At 38.6% G+C, this 25,383-nt stretch overlaps 1 protein-coding gene across 1 annotated transcript in view; it reads left to right on the plus strand.

The window, feature by feature from the left end:
• Positions 1 to 25,383, plus strand: part of stxbp2 (syntaxin binding protein 2) — an 83,020-nt gene that overhangs the window by 19,414 nt on the left and 38,223 nt on the right. Inside the window, exons 2-8 of the mRNA XM_073069017.1 lie at positions 4,992 to 5,041; positions 7,820 to 7,901; positions 8,893 to 8,969; positions 13,547 to 13,625; positions 17,997 to 18,100; positions 19,867 to 20,015; positions 21,988 to 22,072. Coding sequence (XP_072925118.1) covers positions 4,992 to 5,041; positions 7,820 to 7,901; positions 8,893 to 8,969; positions 13,547 to 13,625; positions 17,997 to 18,100; positions 19,867 to 20,015; positions 21,988 to 22,072 — 626 coding nt within the window. The remainder of the gene's footprint in view (positions 1 to 4,991; positions 5,042 to 7,819; positions 7,902 to 8,892; positions 8,970 to 13,546; positions 13,626 to 17,996; positions 18,101 to 19,866; positions 20,016 to 21,987; positions 22,073 to 25,383) is intronic.

Raw genomic sequence — 25,383 nt, forward strand, 5'->3', positions numbered from 1 at the left:
AGAAGCTGCAAGCTATTGTGGACTCTGCCCAATTCATAATGGGCACATCCCTCCTGCCATATCTACAGGATTTGACCACTTTGCACTAAAATGGACTTTTGTGTTCTAATTGTGGTCTTTCTTGTAAAAATGGTCTAATTTATGTTTTTCATTGCACTTATGCACGTGATGACAAACTGGACTTTGTTTAAAGTACTTTTATGATTCTGACTTTTGTTCTAAAACAACAATGGAAAAATAAACCACAGAAGACAACAAGTGTGCTGCCTGTATACTTGTTGACTGAGTTGCTGATTTTTACAACTTCTCCCTGTATCTGCTTACGAATAAGCCAAAAGAGAAGAGAAGAGATGTGAATCTGATTTTTTTTTCTTGTTCACTAATTAACTGGTAAATTCTGTCTTCACTGAATAGCAAACAATACATTGTCACTTACAACTGAGCTCAAACTTAACTTAGGTCAACGTGTGCTTATCCATTAGTTGTTCCATTTTACTAAAAGTCTATGAACTTTAAACCTTAATTTGAAATTACTTCCTCTGCTATTTTAATTGAATATTTAAATCTTCTGTAAAACTATCTTGCATCTTCAAATTTGAACAAGGTTGGAGGCAGTATTGGATGCACGGCAACTCTGGCAGGGTGTGCAAGACATTACTCCCTACAAATCAAAACCCAATAACATGAATGGCAGCGATGCTTCACTACCAGATGAACTCAATGCCTTCTATGCACGCTTTGAAAGGGAGAACACAACTACAGCTGTGAAGATCCTTGCTGCACCTGATGACCTTGTGATCTCCGTCTCAGAGGCCGATGTTAGGCCATCTTTAAAGTGTGAACCCACGCAAGGCGGAAGGTCCCGATGGAATACCTGGTAAGGCGCTGAAAACCTGTGCCAACCAACTAGCGGGAGTATTCAAAGCAGTTTTCAACCTCTGACTGCAACGGGTGGAAGTTCCCACTTGCTTCAAAAAGGCAACAATTATACTAGTGCTTAAGAAGAAGAATATGAGCTGCCTTAATGATTATCGCCCAATAGCACTCACATTGACAGTGATGAAATGCTTTGACAGGTTGATCATGACTAGACTGAACTTCTGCCTCAGCAAGGACCTGGACCCATTGCAATTTGCCTATCACCACAATAGGTCAACAGCAGACGCAATCTCAATGGCTCTGCATACGGCTTTAGAACACCTGGACAACACAAACACCTACGCCAGGATATTGTTCGACTATAGCCATCATTCCTACAATCCTGATTGAGAAGTTGCAGAACCTGGGCCTCTGTACCTCCCTCTGCAATTGGATCATCGACCTCCTAACAGTAAGACCACAATCTGTGCGGATTGGTGATAACATATCCTCCTCGCTAACAATCAACACTGGCGCACCTCAGGGGTGTGCTTAGCCCACTGCTCTACTCTCTATATACATATGACTGTGTGGCTAGGCATAGCTCAAATACCATTTGTAAATTTGCTGATGATACAACCATTGTTGGTAGAACCTCAAGTGGTGATAAGAGGGCGTACAGGAGTGAGATATGCCAACTAATGGAGTGGTGCTGCAGCAACAATCTGGCAGTCAATGTCAGTAAGATGAAAGAACTGATTGTGATCTTAAGGAAGGGTAAGACAAAGGAACACATACCAATCCTCATAGAGGGATCAGAAGTGGAGAGAGTGAGCAGTTTCAAGTTCCTGGGTGTCAAGATCTCTGAGGATCTAACCTGGTCCCAACATATCAATGTAGTTATAAAGAAGGCAAGGTAGCGGCTATACTTCATTAGGAGTTTCAAGGGATTTGGCATGTCAACAAATACACTCAAAAACTTCTGTTGTTTTACCGTGGAGAGCATTCTGACAGGCTACATCACTGTCTGGTTTGGAGGCGCTACTGCACAGGACCGAAAGAAGCTGCAGAAGGTTGTAAATCTAGTCAGCTTCATCTTGGGCACTAGCCTTCAAAGTACCCAGGACATAATTTTGGGAGCGGTGTCTCAGAAAGGCAGCATCCATTATTAAGGACCTCCAGCACCCAGGGCATGCCCTTTTCTCACTGTTGCCATCAGATAGGAGATACAGAAACCTGAAGGCTCACACTCAGCGATTTAGTAACAGCTTCTTCCCTTCTACCATTCAATTGCAAAATGGACATTGAATCTTTGGACCCTACCTCACTTTAATATACAGTATTTCTGTTTTTGCATTTTTTTTAAAAAATCTGTTCAATATACTTAATTGATTTACTTGATTATTTACTATTATTATTTTTTTTCTCTCTGCTAGATTATGTATTGCATTAAACCATTGCTACTAAGTTAACAAATTTCACGTCACATGCTGGTGATAATAAACCTGATTCTGAATTTCATTTAAAATACTTTGCAGATTTGTAATAGTTTTTGGCAATTCTTATCACAAGACTTTAATTTTAAAAGCACTTGAAAATATTTTGGAATTCTTGCCATCAATGTTGTTATCATTATCAACTCAAATATAAAAGAAATGTCTACTTGTTGGTAATAAGTGCCTCAAACGATTGAGTTTAGAGAGGTGTGCTAGAACTTTCTGAAATACTTCACTTTTTAGCGATGGCGTTATTTGTGGCATTTTAATCTAAATTGCCATCTAAGTATTGTCAGGAATGTGAATGTTCTGCACTGAGTGCATTCCAGCGATTCATCAGCCTCTCCTTTTCCTAGTAATTTTAAGTGAGTCATGACAGATGAAGTATTTAAAGATCTTGACATTGTGACAGCAGAGTGAATTGAAATGACCAAGCTATGCACAATAAATTGGAGATTAGATGGATATTAGAATTGGGAAGTATTTTTTCCATTGAGGTGTTTTGTAACCAGGTCATTAAAGGTGATATCAGTAGGTTAGGAAGAATGGGATTGGAGGCATGAATGGGACTTAATGCAAATTAGCATACCAGCAACAGAATTTTGGATGAACTTTAATAGGACAATAGGACATAGAATGAGGGCTGAGGCTGCCTGTATCCAAGGGTTTCTGCAACAAATGATCTGAGGCAGGGATAACTACAAATGACACGATGGAGATCTTGGTATCAACCTGATCAAAGATTAATGTTTAGGTTAACTTTGGGGAATTCATAGTCATTGGCACAGAAACTGACCCTTCTGCCCACTTTGTCCATGCCTCCCTCGAGTACACATCTACTAGTACTTGGTCCATAGCCTAGAATGCCTTAGTAAATTAAATATTTACTCCAATACCTTTTATAAACATCATGGGAATACCTAGTGCTACTCTGTGCTCAGGCAGAGCAAACCAAACTGCAGTCACCTGGATAGGAGTAAAATTTCTCCAGCCCTCAAACTCTTACCTAGAACTTATGCCCTCTGGTATGAGATGTCTCTGTTATGGAGGGGAAAGGTTCTTGTACCCACCTTCTCTATGCCCCTCATCATTAGGTGTATTTCAATAATTCATTTAAATTATTTTTATCAGTCCGTTTTCAAATTCAGAAGATTGTGCAAGAAGAATGAGTTGGTGGCTATGGAACTATAATAATAATATTATAACTCATTTGTTGTGATTTAATAATTATGGAATCAGATGGGTTAATTATAAATAAGGAATCATATTCTGTGACATTCAAGGTTTCTACTATTTCAGATTTTTACTGTAATTTCATTGCAGCAACTTGCATTTTTGTAAAATCCTTGGTGTCTGAGCAAATTTTATCAGGGTGCAGATTCCCATTTTGTACTTTAATAAAATAAGGCAGGCTGCAGACTCTTGCTGTTTTACCAGGATTATTTCTCTCTAATGATGTTAACGGTCATTTATCTTCCCCCCCCCCCCCCCACCACCCCGCAAGTATGTGGAGAAACAATGTAAATTTCATCTGATTTGACAAATTAATTGAATGGAGTTTTCCATTTTTATCAAAACACTAGAGGAACTCAGCAGGTCAGGTAGCATCTGTGGAAATGAATAAGCAGTCGATGTTTCAGATCGAGACCCTTTATTCTGATAGGGATGAAGGGTCTTGGCCTGAAATGTCAACTGCTTTTTCCTCTCCATATTTGCTGCCTGACCTGCAGAGTTCCTCCAAAATTTTGTTGGAAATCCAGAGAAACACACATCTGCAGGATCTCTTGTGTTAATTATTTCTATGCATTCCATGAATTATAGGAGGAAACTAAATACCTGTATCAGTTTTCATCATAATTGTACCCTTTGAATTTGACAAAAAAACTTAAGCCATTAAGAATTTTGAGGACTTTTTTTTTAAAAAAAAAGGGTTTTTGATAGCTGTTAATAATCTGAATAAATTCATAAGTGCAACTAGAGGGTAATATTATGACAAGTAGTATTACAGCTATGTGTGACTTATTTGTATCGCAGCTTGCAAAAAAATTAAGACATCACCATGTGTACAATACAGATTATATTACCTTTGGGTAATATATTATATTACGTTTTGGGCTGAGACCCTTTGTCAGGAATAAACTGCTTTTTTCAGTTAGTCCTGACGAAGGGTCTCGGCCCGAAACGTCGACAGTGCTTCTCCTTATAGATGCTGCCTGGCCTGCTGTGTTCCACCAGCATTTTGTGTGTGCTGTTTGAATTTCCAGCATCTGCAGATTTCCTCGTGTTTGCAGATTATATTACAGACAGGTACCAATTTTTGTAAAATAATTTAACTCTAGCTGATTCTGTTCATTTGAAAAATATCTACTCTTTAGGAAAAAAATTGAGAGCCTGAATCACACATTTCTCGAGGGTTACTTGAAGAACATTTAAATTCTCTGTATTTAGATCTGTTTGCTGAATGTTTATAATTTGATTTCTAAGGATACAGCTTGTCCTTGGCCATCCACTAATGTAACTAATATCACTAATGCCCTTGTTGCATTGCAATGTAACATGAGCAAAATTTGTTCTCTCCCCCCCCCCCCCATTTCTTCAATTTCTTGTAGCTTAATGGTTTTATTTTCTTTTTTTTAGAAATTTTATCTGGAGTGATAAAGAATTTGAAGAAAGACGGAGAATGGAAGGTTTGTGACAGCTTGTTTCTGAATAACACAAATACTTTGGCACTTTTGGATTGGGGTGTAAAATTATTATTTTCCTTGTATTTTTATTGTAGTTTAACTTCCCTATGCTTGTTTGAACCTTTATATATTCACCTGTACTATATACATATAATTGTTCAATGAATTTTCCAATATCATAGTGCAGTTGCTTCTGTATTTTTCTAGAAACTTGTAGTTTCCATTAGCAGGTCATGTCACTTGAATGTGGCTATTTTATAGATCACTCAGCGAATGGTGAGTGCATGGAATGGGCTGCCGGTGATGATGATGGAGGCTGATAAAAGTCTTTTAAGAGACTTTCAGATAGGTACATGGAGCTTAGTAAAATAGAGAGCTATAGGTAAGCCTAGTAATTTCTAAGGTAGAGACATGTTCGGCACAACTTTGTGAGCCGAAGGGCCTGTATTGTGCTGTAGGTTTTCTATGTATCAATGGAATTTTGTTATCTTTATTCTGAGTATGAGACAACTATAATTGTTTATTTTCTTTTGTCTTTGTTCTCTCAACTTCTCTCGGTCATTTTCCGCTCATGTAACGCTTTATAAAATGATTGTAAGTGTTAAGTTTTGTACCTCATTCTTGACTTCTGAAAGGACTTTTAGATCTCAGAAGTATTAGCATCCACAGCTTAGAGAGAAGAGGCAGAGGCTGTCTTTGAGCTTTGGGTTTAGTCATTCATTTGAACTTCATTAGTACAAATTTTGCAGATCTTTGAACTAGTGCTTTAAAAGTTTCTTTGTTGATTATGGTGGACATTGAAAATAATGAGATGTTCTGTGCTTGAAGTATCAACAATTCTGCAGTCATTTTGTGATATTAGTTTATGCTTTTAGATGAAAGTCGTACTAACAAGCCCTAGTGATAAACTGGCTTAGTGTGTGGACAGCCCCTCTTCTGGACACCCCTTTAGAGTTAGAATGCAGCCTTCTAAGTGACAAATGTTGATGTCTAAAGTTGTCTTCTATATCCATGTCTTGCACATGAATGGGAGGATAGTGAAATTTTCCACAGTAGCTAACATAGAATGCAAAATATTTGGTCACAAACAAGAGAAAGTCTGCAGATGCTGAAAATCCAAGTAACACACACAAAATGAGGAACTCAGCAGGCCAGGCAGCATCTACGGGGTGGGGGGGGGTGGAAATTACAGTCGACATTATGGCCTTCTGTCTCTTTCACTAATCAACTTCCTAGCTCTTTGCTTCATCCCTCCCCCTCCAAGTTTCACTTATCACTTAGTGTTTCTCTCTCCCCTCTTTGCCCCCCCCCCCCCCCCCCACCTTTCAGATCTACTCCTTAGCTTTTTTTCCTCCTGTCCTGCCGAAGGGTTTCAGCCTGAAATGTTGACTGTACTTTTTTCCATAGATGCTGCCTGGTCTGCTGAGTTCATCCAGCATTTTGTGTGTGTTGCAAAATCTTTGAATCATGTTAGTCTTTTCACATTTCTAGAAGTGCTAGATAATGTTCTTTTGATATGCTGAAATGTAAGCTTAAGGCCACTGATTTAAAGAGAACACTATGTGAATCAGTTGATGCTTAGAAGAGAGGTTAATGTACTAGCTAAGAAGCTCTGACAATTTCAAAGGATTCAGAATTTATGTTCAAATAAAAGTGAAAGAAATTAGATGTTGGAAGAGTGAATGCATTTTCCTCATTCAATGAATTGACTTGAGATGGGCAAATTATAGAAAGATCTAAAGATGCATGCTTGTTGGGGGAATATGTTAAACCAGGGCAGGACCCTGGGGAGTGTTGTAGAACAGAGAGACCTAGGGTACATAAGTTTCTGGAAGTGGTGCAGAAGGCTTATGGCAATCTGTTAGGGTTGCTTATTGTATCCGGTGCTCCCGATGTGGCCTTCTATACATCAGTGTGACCAAACATAGACTGAGGGGGGAGCCGCTTTATCAAGCACCTTTGCTCCATCCACAGAAAACAGGATTTCCTGGTAGCCAACCACTTTAATTCCCATTCCCATTCCAATATGCCAGTCCATGGCTTCATCTACTAATGTGATGAGGCCACTCTCAGGTTGGTGGAGCCTCCAACATGATAGAATGAATATCCTGTAATTTTTCCCTCCCCTTTCCATTTCCCACACTGGCTCCCCACTTATCTCTTCTCCTCTTCTCACCTGCCTAACACCTCCCACTGGTGCCCCTCATCCTTCCCTTTACCCATGGTCCACTGTTCTCCCCTATTTGATAACTTCAGCCGTTTACCTTTCTCCACCTACCAACTCCCAGTTTCTCACTTCACCCCCCTCACCCACTCACCTCCCCACCCCATCTGGTTTCACCTATCACCTGCCAGTTTGTACTCCTTCCCACCTTTCCAGTCCTGATGATGGGTCTCACCCCAAAACATCAGCTGTTTATTCCTCTCCATTGAAGCTGCCTGACCTGCTGAGTTCCTCCAGCATTTTGCGTATGTTACTCTGGATTTCCAGTACCTGCAGAATCCCTTGTGTATGTTGTGTTCATGCTTGCATCCATTAGACGGGGCACGGAGTACAAGAGTCATGTTACAGTTGTATAAGACATTGGATAGATTGTATCTGAAATTATTATGCGAAATTATGCTAGAGAAGGTGCAGGAAAAATTTTAATGACTCTGGGACATAAGGGCTTGAATTAAGAGAAGACACAAAATGCTGAAGGAACTTCACCTTGGACATTTTAGGTTTCTACTGTTTTTAAGTGTCAAAATTGCATTTAATTTACCTTTGTCCTTTACTAGGTGTTACTCGTGGATCATCTGAGCATGAGGATCTTATCTTCCTGCTGCAAGATGTCAGACATCATGGCAGAAGGCATAACCAGTAAGTTGAGGAGATCTACAATGCAACTATTTCGTAATCAGGAAGGAGATAGAGAGCAGTCGATTGAAAGGTGGTATATAATCTAGGGATTTAGAGAAGCAGTTTTACAATTATGACTCCATGATTTGCGATTTGCTCTTGGTTTGAAGTACCTGTTACTAAGAGAGAGGTATTTCCAGTATAAGCCTGTATTTAACTCAAAAAAACTCATTTCTGACAGATTATTAAACCATTTTACACCACAACTTTGAGTTATAATTTAGATTAATGAACTATAATTGACTAGAGCTATAAAGACAATGTTGTCAACTTCAGTATTGGCATCATCAACTCTAATGTGAAAGTTGCCTTATTAAAATACTAACAGATGTTGAACACCATCTTAGCCAATAGTAAAATTTAATAAAATCCATGAAATAAGAAACAAGCCTGTTACTCAGTTATCATTAATCCTTAATCTCTAATGATGGGGAAAGCATCCTCTTTGATCCCTGCATTTCCCCTATCACTATACATTCTTGAAGGGAATAAACTGATTGAACCTCTCTTCTGGCAATAATTAAAGAGAAAGGAATCAGTGTGAAATAGGAGTGAAAGACTATTTACATATTTCAGTATTATTTAACACTATTTGAAGAAAGGCAGATTGTTTGTTAATGCAGTACACTGCAGTTTTCAACTTAGGGTATTGTAAAAGTGTCAGAAATTTTCCAAAATTACAATTAAGATGTTTCCCTTCTAGTTTATTTACAACTAGTGTGAATTTATTAAAGTCAGTATATAACTTCTGTTGAGAGGCTCTTTGCCAAAGTATTATATGCTGCTGTGAAAGATTGATATTAAAAATTCTGTCCTTTAATTAGTGAGCATCATTTTCTTTGTACTTGTGTTGAGACATTAGCAGATTCTATATTATGCTGTAATGTATTAGTTGCACAATACAATATGGCAACAATTAAAACTCTCTTCTAACATTGATTTATTCTTCCAGTTGTTGAAGATATCAATAAGCGACGGGAGCCTATTCCAAGTTTGGAAGCCATCTACTTGATCACGCCATCAGAAAAGGTAAGTGCTGAATGCAAGCTGCATGTGCTGCTCTCAGTATTACCACACAGGCTATTATGGTTATTTCAGTGCACTCTGGGTGTGGCACATAGCTATTGCAATATATCTCTAATAATTACCCAAGAATAAAACTCCACCCCCAAAAAGAAACACCACAGTTTGAGGGCTGTGAAAAGGAGGTGTGACTTGCACTGCAGTTGTGTAAATCCAAAATGTGTTGGATGTAGAAATATGCTGTACCACCAACATGAATTTCATGTTATTGTTATCATGGTAAGCTCGAGAAGTAATATGGAACTGCCAGCCACAGTAAGTAGATATTAGGAAAGAGATTTTAGTCTTCTGGAGGAGAAATATGTAGATGCAATTTCATTCTAGGATGAGACCACAGAGGACACCATGATCGAAGGTCGGGTGAAGAACATCTGCGGTGTGGTAGAGGCCAGAACTGGATTGCAGTATTTTAAGGTTTTCAGTGTTACAGGAGGAGACAGCTAGGAAAGGAAGAATTCAAGGAAATATTTGAGAGCAAGGATAAGAATATTGTAATCTAGGTGCTCTCAAACCAAAGTTTATGAAAATCAGTGAGTAAGGAGTTGATGATTTGGGAGAAGGGAGTGGGTTTTGACAATGAGAGGGTTAAGTCTTCTATTAGATTAGAATTGAAAGCTGGAGTTCTTCAAAGAAAATGTGAAATAGTAAGAAAGTCTGTAATATTGAAGGAAGCATGGTAGCATAGCATTAGTGGATTGGTATTACAGAGTATCAGCGACCCAGGTTCAGTTAGCACTGCTGCCTATAAGGTGTTTGTACATTCTCCCCATAAATATTTGGGCATCCTCTGGCTACTCTGGTCTTTTCCCACACTCCAAGATAAATAGGTTAGTGGGTTGATTGGTCACATGGGTGTCATTTGATGGCATGAGGCCGGAAGGGACTGTTACTTTTCTGTATCTCTAATAAATAGATAACTAGATTAGATAGATAAGTTAGATATGGCCCTTGTGGCTAAAGGGATCAGGGGGTATGGAGAGAAAGCAGGTACAGGGTTCTGAATTGGATGATCAGCCATGATCATACTGAATGGCAGTGCAGGGCCAAATGGCCTACTCCTGCACCTATTTTCTATGTTTCTATAGATAGATAGATAAATATAATACGCTATCCAGTCATCTGCATTTCTCCCATAAAAATTTGCCTCTGGTGGTTAGATGAAAGGTCTCAGCCCGCAACATCGACTGTTAATTCTCCTCCATAGATGCTGCCTGACCTGCTGAGTTCCTCCAGCATTTTGTGAATTGCTGCATTTGGTAACTTGCTTTTCCCAGTTATATCAGATGTTTGGCAGCATCTATAAGGAGAAGCACTGTCAACGTTTCGGGCTGAGACCTCCGTCCTGACGAAGGGTCTCGGCCCGAAACGTGGACAGTGCTTCTCCTTATAGATGCTGCCTGACCTGCTGCGTTCCACCAGCATTTTGTGTGTGTTGCTTGAATTTCCAGCATCTGCAAATTTCCTCGTGTTTGCTTATATCAGATGTTTTTTGGTTTAGAAATATTATGCTTCAGGTTCTCAGAAGACAACCAGTATTTTATAGAGGGAGGGACACCATTAAATTTTCAGGTTAGTGACCTTTCATCAGAACTAGGGATGTGCTCTTCCACTGCAGGGAGGATTTGGAAAAAAATGAAGGAGTGAGTCCAAGTGACGCAGCGTCTCCAGAATATTGAAATTAACAGCTGAATGAGGGCAGTTATGGAGAATTAACAGTAAAAGAAGTTGGTGGAACTGGGAGGCAAACACATTTGCTGGAAATCTGAAATACAAATCTGTAAGTAACACTAGAGTAAGGGTTCCCAACCAGTCAGTTAATGGTAGGGTTCTGTGGCATGAAAAAAAGGTTGGGAACCCCTGTATCAGAGGAATTCAGCTGATCAGGCAGTATCTGTGGAGGGGAAACAGTCGATGTTTCAGACCAAGACCCTTCAGGATTGGAAAGGAAGGGAGTAGAAGCCTGAATATGAAGGTGGCGGGAAGGGAAGTACAAACTGGCAGGTGAGACCAAGTGAGGGGGAAGGTAGGTGGATGCAGGTGGGGTTATGAAATAAGATGCTGGGACAGAACGGATAGAAGTGTAAAGCGTTGAAGTCAAAAGAATCTAATAAGACGGGACAGGTCCATGGAGGAAAGGAAGGAGGGGAGAGACAGAGGCAGGTAAGGGAAGTATGACTCCACCATGCCCCCGCACCCCCAAAGCAAGTAAGGAAAAAAATGCAGTTGCTTGCTGCAAATCTGTTCTCAATGCTTTTGCTAAAAGATTTAGGCTAGGCTGGTATTAGCAAATACAGGCACTTTGCTTCCTGGTTGTGTAGCACTAAATGTCAGAAATTTAAACATGTTGGGTGTGCTAAGCAATTTAAGTATTTCTCATGTTGAATTGTTCGTGGGGTTTATTACATTAGGGTTTTTAATCTGTTAATTAACTTCTTTACACAAATATAAACACCTGGTAAAAAAAAATGAGGTTAAATAATACTGTAGAAATTCAAATAGTACACAGCTATAATCTTTAAAGATCAGTAGAAATTTAAAAAATGCAACTCCTGGTTAAGGCTGCATAACAGATTGTAATTTTTGATAAGCTGGAAGTTTCACTTATTTAAACTCAGTAATAAAGCCATTAATTCTATAGAATTATCATGGCATTGCTGGCAGTACCATGACCCGCCGTTTTCTCCTGTCAGATTCCTCCTTCAGCCCTTTACTACTTCCACCTGTCATCACCCAGCTTCATCACCCCTCCCCCATGCACCCAACTCCCCCCCTCCTCCCCCACCTGTCACCTGCCAGCTTGTATTCCTCCCTCTCCCTCTGCTTCTTATTCTGGTTCTGCCCCCTTCCTTTCCAGTCCTGACAAAGGGTTTCTGCCCAAAACATCAACTGTTCATTCCCTTCTATAGATGCTGCCTGTCCTACTGAGTTGCCTCTGTGTCTCTACAATGGTGAGCGTCACCATTGACAAGAAAACCATACTCCATGGCATCCCTCTGTGAAAGTCTTGCCAGCTCTTGGTCTTCTCCTGCTGAGATAAAAGGGATTGGACAAAGTGGCAGTGCAAATGTATACACAATGATGGAAAGGCCTTGTTTAAGTTTGGCTGATCTTTAGTTTGTTTTCTGATTATTGCAGAGCTGTAGGTTGAGTTTCCAGGGTGCTCATGCAAAATGTGTACCTGTCCTGCTAAATTTTTGTCTTGGTGGACAGCAATCTTGTTTTATGATCCTGATTGAGAGCTGATAAGACCTATGCAGGAATTTAAAGGAACCTGCTTGATGGGTTTGTTATGTACACTGTCAGAATCTGTTGATGAGTCTTGAGCTTCTAGATGGAATTTAACTTGTAAATTGCCTTCCTCTCATTACAATGGAAATGGCTTTTACTAGGCACTGTAGATTTTTCTTCATTTGAATTGTTTCAAACATGGTTTAAGTTGTGCTATAACCATTTAACCATATAACAATTACAGCACGGAAGCAGGCCATCTTGGCCCTTCTAGTCCGTGCCGAAAGCTTACTCTCACCTAGTCCCACTGACCTTAATCAGCCCATAACCCTCCATTCCTTTCCTGTCCATATACCTATCCAATTTTACTTTAAATGACAATATCAAACCTGCCTCTACCACTTCTACTGGAAGCTCGTTCCACACAGCTACCACTGTCTGAGTAAAGAAATTCCCCCTCGTGTTACCCCAAACTTTTGCCCCTTAACTCTCAACTCATGCCCTCTTGTTTGAATCTCCCCTACTCTCAATTGAAAAAGCCTATCCACGTCAACTCTATCTATCACCCTCATAATTTTAAACATCTCTATCAAGTCCCCCCTCAACCTTCTACGCTCCAAAGAATAAAGACCTAACTTGTTCAACCTTTCTCTACAACTTAGGTGCTGAAACCCAGGTAACATTCTAGTAAATCTCCTTTCTACTCTCTCTATTTTGTTGACATCAATCCTATAATTTGGTGACCAGAACTGAACTGTAAAGGGGGGCATTTTTGACAAATCATTATAAGATGGGAGTAAAAAAGAAGAATTGAACTTCTGGGGCCCCAGTGTTAAATTACTTTGTAAGGGAATAACCAGACTGGGTTTAACTTGTGATCACCTAACTGGAAGTCTGGATAATTTCTACAGTTAACTTTCAGCAATCTGAAATTGGTCAAAAATGCATAAACTATACTGTTTCTGGGTCTTCATCTATTTTGAAATTTTGAGTTCAGAACTGAAAGATGAAAAATTAAAACAACATGCCAGTAAGCATTGTTAAAGGGAAGAATGGATTGTAACACATTGGGTCTCAATACTGTTCTGATGAAAAATGTATATCTAACTGTTGTAACTGATCAAATCTATTGGATTTTAACAGTGTAATTGATGTCTTTAAATTTGCAACCTTTGTAATATCAGGCTAGTTCCAAAGTCAGTAACTAAGGTACCTTAGTTATTCATAGTTGTACATAATACATTATTTGCAAAGTATGCATGTATTTTTTTTGTTCTGAGTTATTTTTCTTATAGTCTGTGCGGGCCCTGATTAATGACTTCAAAGACACACCAACATTTATGTACAAAGCAGCCCATGTGTTCTTCACTGACAGTAAGTTTCTTAATTGTATTCCTTAATCTTGCAGGAGATAGTACTAACTTAAATATGCATGTATGTACCATTGTCCTGATGCTTTGTGATATTAATTCTAGAGGGCAGAGCTATCTATGCAAATTGTTTCTAAATGTAATATGTATGAGTTCTTTATGGAGGAAGAGGGACATCTGTTTCTTATGTTAACTCATGGAAGCAATATGTCTTGTTATTTTTTGGGTTAATTACAAATGACAGCTGAGGCAGAGCCTAATATTTTTGTATTTGGAAATGAAGTACAGGTTGACTACCACAAATACGAAGTGATTGAGACCTGTGCAGTACCGGATTAGTGATTTTGCTGAATCACAGGTGGTTAGCTCAAAGTTCAAAGTGAAACTTATTATCAGAGTACGTGCCTGTCACAAGGTACAACCCTAAAAGTCTTTTTCTGTGGGCATACTTAGCAAATCTATAGAACAGTAACTGTAAACATCAGGAACTATTGACTGTAAACGAACTAGGCAAATGTAGATATAAATAAATAGCAATAAATAATAAGCACGGAATAACAATACAACAGAGTCCTTAAAGTATAGCTATCCCCTTTTTGTCAAGAGCTTGATGGTTAGGTTAGGATTAAATAAACACCTCTAACCCACATGATGATCACCTCGTCCTACTTTTAAGACACCGTCTAAATAGTACAATACGGATAATAAAGAAAAAATAAACAATAAATGAAAAGTAAATGACGTTTATTACTTAATAAATTTCCGGCAGAAACTAACTTGGCAAACAGGTCAACAAACTCAGCAGCTACTTCCTTGTCTGCTGGCTGTTTTGCACTACACACTGTACGAAATTTTATGCCATACTGGTGTTTGAAATGCTGAAGCATCCCTTCACTGTAATCATACTCGTAGTCCAGTCCCAATTCTTCATGAAATAATTTTACTTGTTCCTTAACAATCTCTCCTGATAGTCCTACACCTTTGCTGACACAGTTTAAACCACTTTATGAAAACTTTATCTAGTTATGAACATCTTCCATCTTTCATTGTTTTCCTTGTGCACATCTGTTCTTCTGATTTGCTATCAGCAAAGAAATGGAACAACTTTTAGTTTCTTTTATATAAGCTGGAAGAGCCAATGTTATACAAGTCATGTATGCTTTTCACAGACACACCACTGTTGAGTTTTCTCAGAACTTCCACTTTATCTTTTATAGATAACATGTGGTGTTTGCGCTTTACACCACAAGAAGCACTTCCTTTATTCAATGAAGATATGACTGAGGCTATATAAGCATAGGTTATAAAAAGAAATGCAGAATAACAGAGTAATGACTTGCTTCTTTGAAAGACCCTGCCAACAGCTGTTTCTGCTAATGGCACCACCAAAACAGTGGCAATGGGATGATGCGGTGACATGAGAAATTTGAAATTAGACAAAAGTTATGTCTGAACCATCAGTGGAACAGTATTGCCAGATTCAAGGTGGCTAGTCTGTATTTGAAATGAATACAGAAGTATATGGCAAGAAAAAGCATCCATATTGTAACTGAATAACTAATTGAAATGTTTCTACCTGAGAGAACAGTTTTGAACAGCTGACCTGAGGTTAATTAAGATATGCTTTGTATCCCTTTTAATTAAAAACATTTAGAACTACTTCCATATTCAGAATACTGTCCTACTTTGACATTTCCTTTTCCATTGAATCTATCTGGTCAAGTTGTTTTTTTTTCTTAATGTAAGTGCAAAGTTTCCCCTTAGATTACACCTATGACAGTTGGTTATAATTCCTTTCCTTTTCACCACACCAACCATCCTTGTCAAAAACTAGATATATTAGCTTCAGCTGCATGAACATTTACTCAATGGAAATATTATGCAGTAAAACTCTAATTCTGTACCATTAGGACTTGGATGCCAGGCTAACAAGTTTTCTAGATCATTCTAGATATTAATATTTGAACACTTATTTTACTTCAGATGTTACAGTGGTATAATAAATTTTACAGCGAGCCTGCTGAATTCAAAATTCAAAGTAAATTTATTATCAAAGCACATGTTTGTCACCATATACTAGCCTGTGATTCATTTTCTTGTGGGCATTCATAGTAAATACAAAAAAACACAATAGAATCAATGAAATGCTGCACACGCAAAGACAAATGACCAATGTGAAAAGCCAAAAAATTGTGTAAATACAAAATAAATTTAAAAAACAAAACAGTAATATATAAATAATATTGGAAACAAGTTGCTGGCACCTTGAAAATGAGTCCATAAGTTGTGGAATCAGTTCAGTGTTGGAGTGAGTGAAGATTTCCTCCCTGCTGGTTGAGGGATAATAACTGAACCAGGTGGTGTGGGTCCTGTGGCTCCTGTATCTCCATTTGGCAACGGTGTGACAAGAGCATGATCTGGATGGTGGGCATCCTGAATGATGAATGCTGCTTTCCTTTATGGTGCTCCTAGTAGATATTTAAAAGGCACGGGAAATGCCAACACACTCACTCTGGCACAGACTTGCCTACACTACTGACCAGTGGTGCTCTGGAACCCAGTCATAGTCCTATTTGCGCTCTGAACTCACAGCTCTGGCCTCTCACCACCTGCATCTGAGCTGCTCCTACATTCTGGACCAATGACTTCTCCAGATGCTGAACCATCAAGATTTCTGAACGGTTGAATTCCAGGTTATTGGCATTGTTTTGTATTTGTTACAAGTACTGGGATGCAGGAAACACTTTGTTTACATGCCATCCAGGCAGATCATTCCATGCTAATTACATTGAGGTAGTGAGTGGAAAGTGATGCAGAATAAAATTTTGCAATTTCAGAAAAAGAACAGTGCATGTAAATTGGAGTTTTGAACACGAGATTCTGTAGATGCTGAAAATCCGGTGTAATACACACAATACTGGAGGAACTCAGCAGGTCAGGCAGCATCTATAGAGGGAAATAAACTGTCGATGCTGAAAGAAGGTTCTCGACCCAAAATACCGACTCTTTATTCCTCTCCATAGCTGCTGCTTAACCTGCTGAGCTCCTCCAATATTGTGTGTGTGTGTGTCTGTGCCTAGACTTGCCAATGAGATAAAGATAGGTGAAGGAGCAGGTAGTGTTGAGGAAACAGAGCCTGCAGAAAGACTTACATAGTTTAGGGGAATGGGCAATGAAATATAATGTTGGAAATTGTATGGTCACGCACTTTGGAAGAAATAAACAGGCAGACTGTTATTTAGATGGGGAGAGAATTCAAAATGCAGAGATGAAAAGGGACTTGGGAGTCCTTGTGCAGGATACCCTAAAGGTTATCCTCCAGGTTGAGTTGGTTGTGAAGAAGGTGAATGCAATATTGGTATTCATTTCTAGAGGTATAGAATGTAAGCAGGGATGTGATGTTGAGACTCTATAACGCACTCATAAGACCTCACTTGGAGTATCGTGTGCAGTTTTGGGCTCCTTATTTTAGAAAGGATATACTAACATTCGAGAGAGTTTAGAGAAGATTCACAAGAATGATTCCAGAATTGAAAGGGGTACCTTATGAAGAACATTTGGCAGCTCTTGTGCTGTAGTCCTTGGAGTTTAGGAGAATGAGGGGTATCTCATAGAAACATTTCAAATGTTAAAAGGCCTGGACAGATTAGGTATGGCAAAGATATTTTCCATGGTAGGGGACTCTAGGACAAGAGGGCACAACTTCAGGACTGAGATGTGGAGAAATTACTTTAGTCAGAGGGTGGTAAATCTGTGGAATTTGTTGCCATGAGTGGCTGTGGAGGCCAATTCATTGGGTGTACTTAAGGCAGAGGTAGGTTCTTGATTAGCCAGGGCATCGGAGGGTATGGGGTGAAGGCAGGGGAGTGGGGATGACTGGAAGAATTGAATCAGCCCATGATTGAATGGCGGAGCAGACTTGATGACCGTGTGGCCTATTTCTGCTCCTGTATCTTATGCTCTTATGGACTCGATTTTAACAGTGCTTGAAGATGAGTATTATTTTTCCTACCAAATTGTTCCTGAAAGCAAAATTCAAAAATGTTTTAACTCCTGATGTGAAGGTATAATTTATACTAGGCTTCCATATAATCTAATTTGTATATAGCCCAGAGGAATGGTCTGCTTATGGGATAGTGAAGAACGAGAAATAAATCAAAATTAGAATTTTATTATAAAATGCTCACTAAATTTATCCTTTACAGTACAATAAACATTTTTTGTTTGAGCTTTCAGTTTCAGTCATTCAGAGGTTACATTTTCCCCCCACACTCTGGCACTATCCTTTTCATCTGTTAAGTCTTTGCATTTGCTGTCATAATGTACCTGAAAAATGTGAATGTGTATTTGTTTCAATCACATTTGTTTCTCACAGCTTGCCCCAATTCACTGTTTACTGAGCTTGGAAAATCTCGATGCACAAAAGTCATCAAAACCCTCAAAGAAATACATGCATCTTTTCTTCCTCTTGAGTCCCAGGTGAGCAATTGCAACAAGTGTGTTTGAATTATAGATCAATTAAATTGTGTGCAACTTTTTTTAGATTGTACTGTATGAGCAGATGAATGGCAATTACTATAAATTTACCCATATAAAGTCCTTTCTGATTGAGGTAAATTAAAAGATACTGCACTCTGGGGCGCTACCTTTAAAGTTTTTCTGCAATACAGTTAAAGTGATGCCTTGTGCTGATGAACTTACATCAAATAATATTAAAATTCATTTAATATATTCAAATTCAATAAAAATCATTCGGACAACTCGGCATATTCAACTTTTAAATGAGAAATTTTGATCTGACTACATAATTGTATCTATTAAAACTGTTATCTCATTTGTACCCTAGTCAACACTTTTAAAATATCTGCAAATACGTTTGTAACTCTCAGTTTGTCTAGTGACTTAATCTAGGGGAAAACAGCCCTTGGCTCAGCCAAACTTAAGAAATCTTGTTTGGGTGGATGCTGCACAATGTGTGCCCTGTTACAACTCAATACCACAAAATAACAAACAGTACACAATATGTGATTAAATGATTGAGCTTTGTAATTAATTTAAGTATATATAGTTAGTAAGAAATTTAAAAAAAGGGCCCATTCTCATGAAACAGTCTAATGCTGAACATTGGAGCTCACGGTTCCGTTCATTTGTTCCCTGTTGACCTCCTCCGAATATAGCCGACCCTCGGACCCTCGCTCCTCCTCCACTCTGTCCAGCAGTCTACCAACTCTCTCCATTCATGTCTTCTCTCCCCGGCAAAAGACCACGAAACCCCTGATCCCAGACTCACAAGAAAGAACAACATCCCACTCATCGGCTAACATACATTCCCCAAAGGCCCCGTTATCTCCAGTCATAACCCAACATTGCTGCTACAGAGAAACTGTTACTTTAGCAGTGGAACATTACAGAGCGGTCATTACATTAGCAGTGAAATCTAAAGCACTGTACACATTGTTACCAAGATCCTAGTACTCTTCCGTATTTTAGGATTGAGTGGTTAATAGATTCAGGAACATTTCACAACACAATACTGCAGAATTAACTTCATCAGCATTTCTATTGATTTCTTTTTGTATAGCTTTAAATAAACTCCTAGAAAAAATTAACTTTCCATTTTCTGTAACTACTATGAGTTTGGGAGGTTATTATATATGGATTATCATATATTTGTATTTATACTTTAACCTATTAATTATGTATTCTCAAGCTCTTTGTACTACAAAAACAAACATCAATATTTGTTAAAAATCAATAAAAAGATTTAAAAAGAAAAAAAATTAACTTGGATGCTTTTGCTGCATTTTCATTTTTTAAAATCTGTTTATTTATTTAGAGATGTAGTACAATTAGGCCCTTCTGTCCTTTCGAGTCAGCAACCCCCAACAACACTAATTTAACCGTAATCTAATTATGGGACAATTTACAAAAGCCAATTAACCTACCCGTTAAATCTTTGGACTATGGGATGAAACCGGAGCACCCAGAAAAAACCCATGCATTTAACTGAGTGGAAATACAAACTCCTTAAAGAGGAAGCTGGGGTTGAACTCCGGACTCTGCCCCAAACTGTATAATAGCATCGTATTAACAGCTACACTACAGTGGTGTCATGTCGTCAAAAGTATATTTTCAAGTTTTTCTTTAATGAAACAGAATTCTTACTTCAAGTATTGAAGACAATATAATGTTGTTTGTGTAGTTCTAGTGACTGATCCATGTTCTGCTTGTTTAATCTCCAAAAGGTGTTCTCATTGGATTCAATGGATTCATTCTATCACCTCTTCAATGATCATGCAGCAGACAGCAACAGTGCCTTGCTGGAGGATATGGCTGAACAGATAGCAACATTATGTGAAACTCTAAAGGAATATCCAGCTGTAAGATACAGAAAGTATGTAATTTCAAAAGTTGCATGGCTTTTGATTACGCTGATAGAACACTATCATACAAAAGATTGTGCAATTCTGGAATACCCTTCACCAGTGTACTGAGTGGAGGTTAAATTTCATTCAGTTACCAATCAAGGTGGATGGATAGGTTTGTGGTACAGATTATGATTGAATAAGGAACAGACCTGAGAGGCTTAATCACCTGAGCACTGACTTGCTCCTGTCACCAAAACTGAAAAGAGCAAGGGAGGTAATGAGATAAGTAAGGGGTGATGCAATTACTAACAGCTTGGTTTTAAAAAAGACTATTGATTATGCAAAGAAGATCTTATTAATGGCAGGAAGATGAAACTTAAGTTCTGGGAAAGTGAATATTCTGAAAGCAGTTCAGTAAATTTTTATCTTTAGAGTTTATCATCATTCCACAGTAAAGTCGAGGTTTGTGCTTGATAATTTTGGAATATTTTTGACTAAGGAGTTTACACTTTCTCTATGTGTCTTTGTCAGTTTCCCCTAGGTGCTCTGTTCTCTTATATCCCTAAAATATGGGAATTGGTAAGGTGATATGCCACTCTAAATTTCCTCATGTGTAGATGAGTGAGTACAATCTAGAAAGGTGTTGAATATGGAGAGAATAAAGCAAATTGGGATTAATAAACACGAGATTCTTCAGCTCTGGAAATCTAGAGCAATACACAAAATGCTGGAAGAATTCAGCAGATCAAGCAGCATCTATGGAGGGGAATAGGTGGAAGAGTTAAAGGGCTGAAAAGATGAGAATCTAATATAAGAGGGCATCGGATCATGGACTCAGTGGGTCAAAAGGCCTGTTTTAGTGCTGCATGACTCTGACAAGAAAATGTTTGCAATTGCTTGTTTTAAAGGTGGTATACAGCATTGTATTTGAGCATCTATAGAGGGAAATAAATCCTGACCTGAAACATCCCTCCCATAAATGCTGCCTGACTTGCTGAATTCCTCCAGCATTTTGTGTGCTGCTCAAGATTTTCAGCATCTACAGAATCTCTTGTGTTTGTATTTGAAATTCTTTTATTTGACTGACTGTTCAGTGATGGCCAAGCAACACTGTGATTCAGCAAATTTTGTGGGAGTTGAAGTATTATGTGATAAAACATAAAGAACGTAACATGAGAAATAGGAACAGAAGTATGTCATCTGGCCCGCCGAGCCTGCTCTTTTATTCGGTAAGATCTGATGATGTACTCAGCTCCATCTACTTTTCCCCATCACTCTTGATTTCCCCTATTGTGCAAAAATCTTTCTAACTGTGTCTTAAATGTTTAATGAAATAACCTCTGTTGTTTCCTTGGGCAGAGATTTCCATTGATTCACTATTCCAGGAAAAACAATTTGTCATCTGGTTCCTAAATGTAGTCTCTTGAATTTTGAGGCTACATCCCTAGTTGTAGTCTCACCTACCAACAGTATCAGCTTTCCTGCTCCTACCTTAACAATTTCTTTCATAATTTTATGTTTCTATAAGAACCCCTCTACTGAATTCCAGAGAGTATAGTAAAAGGCAACTCAATCTCTGCTCATTGCCTAAACCCTGCCTCCAGGACTCTGCAACTCGTGTTTGTGGTTTGTTTTGCTTTGCTTTGCTTTATTTTTGTTGCATCTGCACACTTCTTTGCACATTGCTTGCTTGTCAGTCTTTTTGTATAGTTTTTCAATGTTGTATTTCTTTGTTCGGCTACAAATGCCTGCAAGAAAATGAATCTTGGTAGTATTTGGTGACATATACATGCTTGGATAATAAATTTACTTTGAGCTTTGAACCCCCTCATTTTAAGAAATGCACTCTAGTCTTTTCAATAATGCCTCCTTTCTTGACCAACTACAAGGTTTGGACCCAATATTACTCCCACCTCTTTATTCTGGCCCACAAACACTCATTTCTTAAAAGCAAATTACTTGCATTGTGAATTTTGTTTTCTCTTTATTTTGTTTTAGGGGCCCAAAACTTAACTCAGTATTGGCAAATCTGGTTCATGATAAACTGAATGCATACAAAGCTGATAATCCAAGCATGGGAGAAGTAAGTAGTCACTTGTTTATTCATCTGGTTATCCGTGCTGTCATCTTTAACACAGGATTAGTTTGTATTTAATGCCTCCTGTGATTAATGAGTCTAAGTATCTCTTTGGGAACTCAAGTAGCAAATGGCTATTTCCCTGACTAGCACCAGGGTCCAAAATCAAACCAGTTATTTTCTAGAGAGACAGAAGAGACTGCAAATGCTGGAATGTGGAACAACAAACAATCTTCTGGGAAGAACTCGTCAGGATCTGATGCAGGGTTTCAACCCAAAGTGTTGACATTCCTCTCCTCCCACTGATGCTGCTCAACCTGCTGAGTTCTAGCAAATTGTTTGTTGCTTTAGTTATTTTCTAGCTTCTGGAGTTTTTAGTTTTTTGTGTGTAAAACTTCCTCCTCTGGGCTTTAGTTATTGCTTTCAGCAAGTGTATTGTGTCTCAGAATGGGAAAGTCCCAGACATATTATTGGCAATCACTCCTTTGAATTGAAAACAATTCCCGTCTTTGAAAATGTATTCCTTTTGTATTGTAGCATTGCACACGTTAAAATGAGAAAATGTCTTAATATAATCAGAACAAAGGCATTAAGCTGGAACCCAAAAGGGACAGTTAGCTATATTAATGTGTTTGCTTCAATTGCACAGATTTGTTCAGTGAACATAAGCTAGGGGCTGCCAACCTGGGGACAACAGACCCCTCTGTTAGGGGTCCATGCCATTATGGTTGGGAACCCCTTGACTTCAACGATACTAGGCCATGTTGACAGCTGAATATCAGTTATACTACAGACTACCAATGATGACTTTTTAAAATAGATTTGAACTTGAATGTTACCTAGATGTTGATGTATAAACGAGATTTATTTTTCTGGAACATCTCTGGAGTAAACCTTGTGGGGTAGGGGCACAGCTCTTGTATCAGTGTTGTTTCTCACTTTTTCTTTTAAACTCTGTTCTTTCTCATTCCTCTGGCCCATCCTTCCTTGTCCATTCCAGTTTCCTGTGTTTTTTCTTCCAGAATGCGAACAATTACTACATTTCAGCTAAGGGTAAATAATTGTACCTTTATCTGTTTACTGTGCGTCTTTATTTGGAAAGATACAATACCAATTCTTGTTAGTTTTCGCATGTTCTGCTCTTGTAAATAAAAACATCATGTGTTTCACATGCAAATCCCAATCTGTAGAATGATGCCCAAACTAAAACTGAAGGAAAGGAAAACCTACATACCACAAGAAATTGCAATTTTGAGGATTGGGTGGTTGCAGTTGTCTAAATATCCTGTGCTACAATCATTCAGACCATTCTTTTTCCTTTTTGGGGGGTTTTTTTGTAGCAATTTTGGAAGGTTTTTTTATGATGGGTATATTCAAAGATGACTAATGTAAAGGGGGTGTGATAAGGATACATTGGGTTCCAATACAGAACATGTGAAGATCTGTACACCTTTAATCACATCCACAGGACATCACCAGGAGCTTCAAGAATTGTTTTCTATTATTTTCAGAAATCCTTTGAGGGAAGTTTAGTCCCACAGGCCATGTTCTGATAAGTGACTTGTTGATGTCTGGTCGTATAATATTAAGGATAAATGTTCTTCAGGGCACTAGGGGAGCTTGCTGTGTGTACCAACTAGTGGAACCATTGAATCCATTAGTTAAGAGGTTAAGAGATGGAGAGTAATCTCCATGCCATAGCACTGTAGAGCTAGGCTTTTTAAGGCATTGGTCACATGACATTCTGAGTATTGTGAGCAGTTTTGGGTCCCATATCTAAGGATTGGATGTGCTAGCACTGGAGAGGGTCTAGCGGAGGTTTATAGGAATGTTTGCTGGAATGGAATGATTAACATGATGATAATTTGATGGCTGTAGGTCTATAATCAATTGTTGGAGCTTAAAAGAATAGGGGGATCTCATTGAAACATACAGAATATTGAAAGGACAGGTAGAATGGATATAGAGAGGATGTTTCCAATAATGGGGGAGTCTAGGACCAGAAGGTACTGCCTCTGAATCGTAGGGTGTCACTTTTGGAAGAGATGTTCTGGCTTCTAGAGGCACTGTACATTTTGTATGCAGTTTGTTTTTGTATAAGCCTCACCTCCTGTTAGTGAGCTGTTTTTCCATCATTTCCTACATAGGATAATTTGGATTTGAACTTGAAGCGCACACGGTAGAAAGAGATTAATCTCCATCCACCCCTCTTGCCCTTGAAACAGCAATATCTGAGTCTTGAGCTTTCTTAACATTGGTAAACATTTAGTAGATGTACTTTGAAGGAAGTATTATGTTTATGGTTTATCACTGTTGAGCTATTGTGCCATGTGTTCACTCTGGTCTGCAGAGCATAATTATGAAATTTTACAAGTGTGTATTCTCATGAGGGTAATCAATAGTATAAGTATATTCAGACATTAGTGTATATAGGCGATTCTGTATTTTACTTAACTTTCTGCAGTCACAAAGTTTTCTCATTGAAAACCCCGAAGAAAGCTTCTGGCTTGGATGATTTTTGAGAAGGTGTTTAACCTCCTACCTACCTACACACTGCCAGGGCAGTAGAGATGAGGAGACATGTCTTTAGCCAGAGGGTGGTGAATCTGGAATTCATTGCCATAGTCAGTGGTGGAGGCCAAGTCATTGGATATATTTAAATCAAAGTTGATAGGTTTTTGATGAGTAAGAGGGTCAAAGATTATGGGGCAAAGGCAGGAGAATGAGATTGAGAGGGATAATAAATCAGCCTTGATGGAATGGGAGAGTACACGCGATGTACCGAATGCTGTTCCGATAATATTTGGTTTAAATTACTGAAGGTATTTAAAGAGGAAATGGATATATTTTTGAACATTCAGGGAATTGAGCAATATGGAGAACTGGCAGAGTTGAAATAATCAACCATGATCATTTTGAAAGGTGGGTCAAACATCTATGGCAAAATGACCAATTCCTGCTCTTATTTTGAGCAGCGGCCAATCAGAGATCCGAAGCATGAGAAGAAGTGGCTCACTCAGTTTTACTGATTGAGTACATAAGGCATTGACTCATAGCAGTTTGATGTTTTGAGCAGCGGCCAATCATCTATCAGGATTGATTGGCAAGAACAAATTAAAATGAGGCAGGGACAAGCAGAGCAACCATCATTGGACAGAACAGTGTTAAAGTGGGTATTTTGAGGTTTTATCTTTGTCCTGATTATACAGGATGTTCCCTTCTGCATGCCAGAGTCTGGGACATCTTGGATCAAGCCCTCAGCATTTTTAAGTGGGAGGGTGAACAGCCAGAGGTCCTGGTCTATGTAAGTACCAATG

The sequence above is a fragment of the Hemitrygon akajei genome, chromosome 16 (assembly GCF_048418815.1).
Source record: "Hemitrygon akajei chromosome 16, sHemAka1.3, whole genome shotgun sequence".
NCBI classification, from domain to species: Eukaryota; Metazoa; Chordata; class Chondrichthyes; order Myliobatiformes; family Dasyatidae; genus Hemitrygon; species Hemitrygon akajei.